Source organism: Elaeis guineensis, chromosome 5 (assembly GCF_000442705.2).
Source record: "Elaeis guineensis isolate ETL-2024a chromosome 5, EG11, whole genome shotgun sequence".
In the NCBI taxonomy this organism is placed as follows: Eukaryota; Viridiplantae; Streptophyta; class Magnoliopsida; order Arecales; family Arecaceae; genus Elaeis; species Elaeis guineensis.
Window position 1 is genome coordinate 122487812 of NC_025997.2, and position 5590 is coordinate 122493401.

Genomic DNA, 5590 nt, shown 5'->3' on the forward strand with positions numbered 1-5590 from the left:
TCCGTACATAAATGTTTATAGGAGAATATAATAATGTAGAAAAATGAATTAGATATGCATGCTCGACAACAGGTCCCCGGTTGCGCCAGTCATCTTGCGTGGTTTCCTTTATTTTATTTACACGCCAGTTACAAAAATTAGTATGCGATCAAATTCGTGACAAAAATGGGGTCTCCACATGAAAGGGCAGCTCGAAAGCTTGACCGCAATTTCCCCGCGTACATTTGCACGGTCATGCATGGTCTGTGACTCCCACGCAAAAAATTAAACACAGCCAACCTGCAACTAGTAATAACTCAGAACTCTATTATCGGCATCTTCCATCAAAAGTTGCCTCTGAGGAGTGTTTCAAGCATCATTGCATGAATGCGTGGAAGAGGATGAAGAGGAAAAGAAAGGATGCTAGATTTCTTAATGCAAGGGAGGACGCGTCACGGGGAGGAGAAAACGAGATGGATTGGTGCAATTGTCGGACAATGCTTCTTCTGCTATATTTGCTTCATGGAGTTAAGCTGACCGTTTTAGTTGAGAACATAAAAATTACTACACCAAGTACCTGGATACAGCCCATAAGCATCGAAGTCAGAGCAATAAAAGCGGATTATTTCAAGTTCGTAAACATTTGCCGAAAAAAACTTCGCGCCCAGGTTATTTTTTTTTTTTTTTTTTTTTTTTTTTTTACAAAAAAGAAAATCACATTCTGCTGCCTCTAGACCATTGTTGTCCCTTGTTCCCACTTGGTCGCCCCAGCTTTCCGGGACTGTCCGGCGACATGAGCCTCTCGATCGCCGGGCCTCCGCCGCACTGGACCACCAGCACCGATGGCGTGGCCTCAAATTCCGTCAACACCAGCAGGTCCCCGACAGGTCCCAGCTCCGGGAACTCGGTCCACTCGTTCAGCCCTTCAATCAGTGGCGACTTCATGTTCTGTCCCCGCCCCACCACGAAAAGGTCATGGCCACTTTCCTCCACCCTCCGGATCGCCGTCATCGTCTCCTCCACGTCGGTAGCCACCACCTCCTCATACTCCACCATTCCCCCGCGCCACCTCTCCTGGAACTCGCCCAAGCAATTCTCGTCTATACGCCGCTCCCTCTCCTCCTCCGTCATCACCGTCAGCACCCTCTCCGCCTTAGGGGACCCACCCCCACTCATTGCCGCCGCCCCTTGGCGGTGGCGGTGCTGCTGTTTTCGGCTCTTCCCGGCCCCGTACAGGAAGCGGACCACCTTGAGGTTGATCTTGGGGTGCCCCGCCATGCGCCCCGCGAACGCCAGCGCCTCACGGTCATCGGCCCCACCGAAGAAAAACAGCGCCACCCGGTACCCAGACGTGCGGTGGGCGCCGGCGCCCAGGCCCCGGTCGATGAGGATGCCAACGGAGCACGGAGCGGTTTCGAGGACGGCCTGGTTGAGGCTTCGAATCGCTTGGTGGACCACCTCCATGCCACCGTCGACGGTCTGGTGCTTGTGGAAGGGGAGGAGGATGAGCGCCGCGTTGCGGTCCACGGCTTCGTCGATGATGTCCTCGTGCATGGTGGCGTAGGGGGAGAAGGCGGTAAGGCATTGGACGGTGACGCCGCCGGCATGCTGCTCGTAGCTCTCGAAGACGTGGTTGATGGCGTCGGACTGGGCCTGGATGCGGCCGATGGCGGGGAGGTGCTGCTGCTGATGGGGGTCCTTGGAGGCGACGGTGGGGGCAGCAGAGTTGACGACAAGCATGGCGGCGGCACGGCCGGTAAGCTCGACAAGGTGGAGGGCATAGACGTAGATTGGCGAGCGCTTGGTCGGGTGGGAGATGTCGAGGAGGGAGACAAGGGGGCCGGCCTGACGGGGGCTGTGGACGCAAGCCAGGATGCGGAGCTCCGAGTCCGGGTTGGTCCACCAGATGGTCCGCCGTTTGTAGGCCGCCCGCCGTCGGACCGGCTTCACCACCACCGTCAACAGCGGGCTCACCGTCACCGTCAATAGCATCGACATGATTACCAGTGTGGTGAAGGTCTGGCTCTCGATGACCTACAGTGCACAAGGTGGCGATAGAAGAAATGGAATGAAAGTTGGATTCGAACCTAACGACATGAGAATATATTCCTACACTACTAGAAAATAACTTTGAACACTTCTTAAAATAAAATTCTAAATATTTAACAAACATTTTTTTGATAACCATTTTTTCCATCAAAATAAAACTGCGAAGAAGAAGAAGAAATCAGATAACTTTCGTCGATTAGAAATTTTTTTTCCTAATAACCATTAAAATGATAAAGCTTGCTGGAGAAGAAGCCAAAAAGCCTTTTTTTTTTTTTTCCCCCTCTGTTTTGATGAAACTGAGAGTTGGATCCACCCGGAATTTATTCATACCAACAAGCATTTTCCCTAAGAGTCAACCATGGTGATCGCTCCACCACCTAAAGGTAGCCATCGGCATGAGTCCGCCAAACCTAGTGCAAGCATGCGAGAATACTTTTCTGATAGCTTCCTTTTGGTGGTGGAGCGATCACCATAGTTGGCTCTTCGGGAAAATGCTTGTTGGTATGAATAAATTCTGGGTGGATCCACCTCTCACTTTCATCAAAAAAAAGAAGAAGAAGCTTCTTGGCTTCTTCTCCAGCAAGCTTCATCATTTCTAATATATTATAATATAAATTAGAGTGCATGCATGTCTCGGTTATATATGTACATTTTTGTCTTTGGCAATGTTAACGAGGACCAGCTCGGTGAGCCCTTTGGAGTTCATCAGAAGTCCCACCGACAAGCCGTCATGGAGGGGCATCTTGTACATAGCGGCCATGAGCACACTAGCCATCACCTTGGCCGCTGCGGTGAAAAGCAGCATCAGCACCAACCACCCCACCCCGTCCCAATTTTCGATGGCGGACAAGTCCGTCCGGAGCCCACTGATCACCAAGAACAATGGCATCAGCAGCCCGTCCACCAGGTCCCCCACTTTCTCGGCGATGGCCTCCCCGAAGGGTCCTTTGGGCACCATGACGCCCAGCAAGAAGGCCCCGAAGATGGCGTGCACGCCGATGCTGTCCGAGATGAAGGCCGCTACCATGACACCCACCAACATCCCGCACAGGTGCAGCTCGTTCACCTCCTCCCCCGCCGTCGTCTGCTGCGCCATCCACACCACCACCGGCCGCACGAGGATTCGGCACGTCACGTAGAACGCCACCGCCGACAGCACCGGAAAGAGCGATTTCTCCACCTCCGCTTCGGTCTGCGCGAGCGCCACCGCGGTCGCCAGCAGCGTCCATGCCACGACGTCGGTGAGGCCGGCGCAGGAGAGCGCGATCCGGCCGACGTCGGAGCCGATCAGCTTCATCTCCGCGAGGATTCGGGCCAGCACCGAGAAGGCGGTGACGGTGACGGCGACGCCGAGAAAGGCGAGGAAGGCCGTTTGGTCGGTTTCCTCGTGGAAAAGGTCGTGGACGGTGGGGGCCATTTTTGACGCGATGGCGAGCGGCGGCAGCACGCACGCCGCGGTGAACCCCAACGACCGGGATCCCCGCTGCTGAGTGACTCGACCTCCACGACCATGAGGCCCACCACGAAGGTGGAGTAGATGAGGCCGATATGGGCCATGGAGTTGAGGGTTAGCAGGCTCCACAAGGGGAAGATGGTGCGGCTGAAACCCGATATCCGTCCCATCACCGATGGGCCCAACACGAACCCACCCTGCGCCATTGGATGTCGATTACACCATTAGGGCTAAAACCGGATCCATGACATATCTAGTACTATATTTATTTTATGTAACAAATATAGATATTAATTAGATATAAAATTTATATTTATATTTATTTTAAATGAATATGATATAAATTGAATATCAAAAGTATAGATACAAAACATATATAAATGGGTAATAAATCAAATTTATATCATATTAATATGATCATTTTTTTTTTAAGTTTACGAGTATTATATAAAATTAATAAGATTATAAATAGAATCAGATATTCGGATATAGATCGGATAGTTATCTATCCACGTTCCGTATTCATTTTTCTTTGACTAATGTGGATACGGATGTAAATATTAGTCAGATATGTTAAATTTTTCATCCATATCCACATAGATCCAAATGGATAACATCCAATCCACTTTAACTCTCGTACAGTATGATGTGGACATGCAGGTATGTATGCATATGTATGTTTATTTGGTAGGGGGTGTAGGGGTCTGAGTTAAAATTCTCACATGCATGTTAAAAAGAACTTTACCTCTATTATAAAATTTAATTAATCAAGTTGCAATTCCAAAATCTAAATTATTAAATGAATCTAACTTAATTATATATACAAAATTATAAATTTTAAAATATTTTACTTATATCCAAATATTTTAAAATATATAATTTTCATAAAATAATACAATATACTGAATTTTGGAAAAATTTGGTGCAAGGACACGAACTTTGGATATATAATTTTTTTATATAATTATTTTAAGTATTTTAGTTTATATTAAATAGCTTAAACTTTTGATTTGCAATTTAACTTATTGAAATTTATGGTGGGTGTGAAATATTCGATTAACACCCCGTGTATATATAACAACTGTAACTATCGCCCCGTATACATACACTAGCAATTGGCCATATGTAACATAGATTTGATGGTTTGAGTTAAGAAAATAAAAATAAAAAATAAATTACATTACTTAGAAACTATAAAAATTTCTTTAAACAAAATGAAATATTAGGTTTTATATAGTATTTTTGTACAAGTATAATTTAATTTGAAATAAATATTTAATATCTTTTGCATGTTGGCTTTTAAGACGAATATAATATGTTCCCATGCTATCTTTCTTCTTCTACTAGTCGAGAGATATTATAAATTATGGGGAAAAGGCCATTTTTGCTTTTTTTTTCCTTCTAAAAACACACGCTATTTATCATGCATAATCTGTAGAAAATATTTATTTCTCAAGTTTGAAATTTTGAATCTGCTATTGCGTGTGTGTGTGTGTGTGTGTGTGTATAACACTAATTAATACTATATATATAACTAATAAACATAAAAGAAAAGATTTAATTTACCAGGATCTCGGAGATATAACGAGGCTGGCGGAAGGGGCGGAGGAGGAAGTTGATGGTGCGGGTGGTGGCGATGATAAGCATGCATTGGACGAGGAAGAGAGGGAAGGTGTATCTTAATGGGTTCTCTCCATGCCAGATGCCCCTGTGGCTGGTCATGGTTCCGGCATAGCAAACAAAGGGAAAAAACTGTGTCTTTGATTTTTTTCCTCCATGGGAACTTAGGAACTCGATCGGCGAGCTGCTCGCATGCGTATTGTTCATCGATAACTTCCGTTAGCCAACAATCTCTTTTTTCCGGGGAACGGAGAACTTTTGGCTAGCAAGTGGCCCCTGGGTTTGAAAGAGGGGGGGGGGGGGCGGGGGAGGGAGAGAGAGAGAGAGGGGTGAAAACGTTGGAAGAGAGTGGTCCTTGGGGTTGGTAGAGGCGAGAAGTAATGCTATTCTTTTGCCATCGTTAGACCGTGTGCTCGACGTTTGTCTTCATGGCGAATTCGTAGGTGGCGTGTGCTTTGGGTCAGAACAGCCCTTTGGTCAAAATTATTC

At 46.8% G+C, this 5590-nt stretch overlaps 1 protein-coding gene across 1 annotated transcript; it reads right to left on the minus strand.

Moving 5' to 3' along the window:
* Window positions 1-534: 534 nt before the first annotated feature.
* On the minus strand, window positions 535-5351 carry LOC105046205 (cation/H(+) antiporter 15-like). The gene is made up of 3 exons (XM_029264736.2): window positions 5048-5351; window positions 2678-3678; window positions 535-2013 (listed from the first exon to the last, which is right to left on the minus strand). The coding sequence occupies exons 1-3, from the start codon at window positions 5130-5132 to the stop codon at window positions 694-696; spliced, it is 2406 nt and encodes an 801-aa protein (XP_029120569.2). The 5' UTR covers window positions 5133-5351; the 3' UTR covers window positions 535-693.
* Window positions 5352-5590: the final 239 nt, after the last annotated feature.

What these genes read in the sequence shown, in the direction of transcription:
- LOC105046205 (XM_029264736.2), bottom strand. Translation starts at nt 5,132, where the DNA reads ATGCATGCTTATCATCGCCACCACCCGCACCATCAACTTCCTCCTCCG. An exon ending in GTTATATCTCCGAGATCCTG is followed by an intron (nt 3,679 to 5,047) that starts GTAAATTAAATC and finishes CCAATGGCGCAG; the next exon opens with GGTGGGTTCGTGTTGGGCCC. An exon ending in ACATTGCCAAAGACAAAAAT is followed by an intron (nt 2,014 to 2,677) that starts GTACATATATAA and finishes TGTGCACTGTAG; the next exon opens with GTCATCGAGAGCCAGACCTT.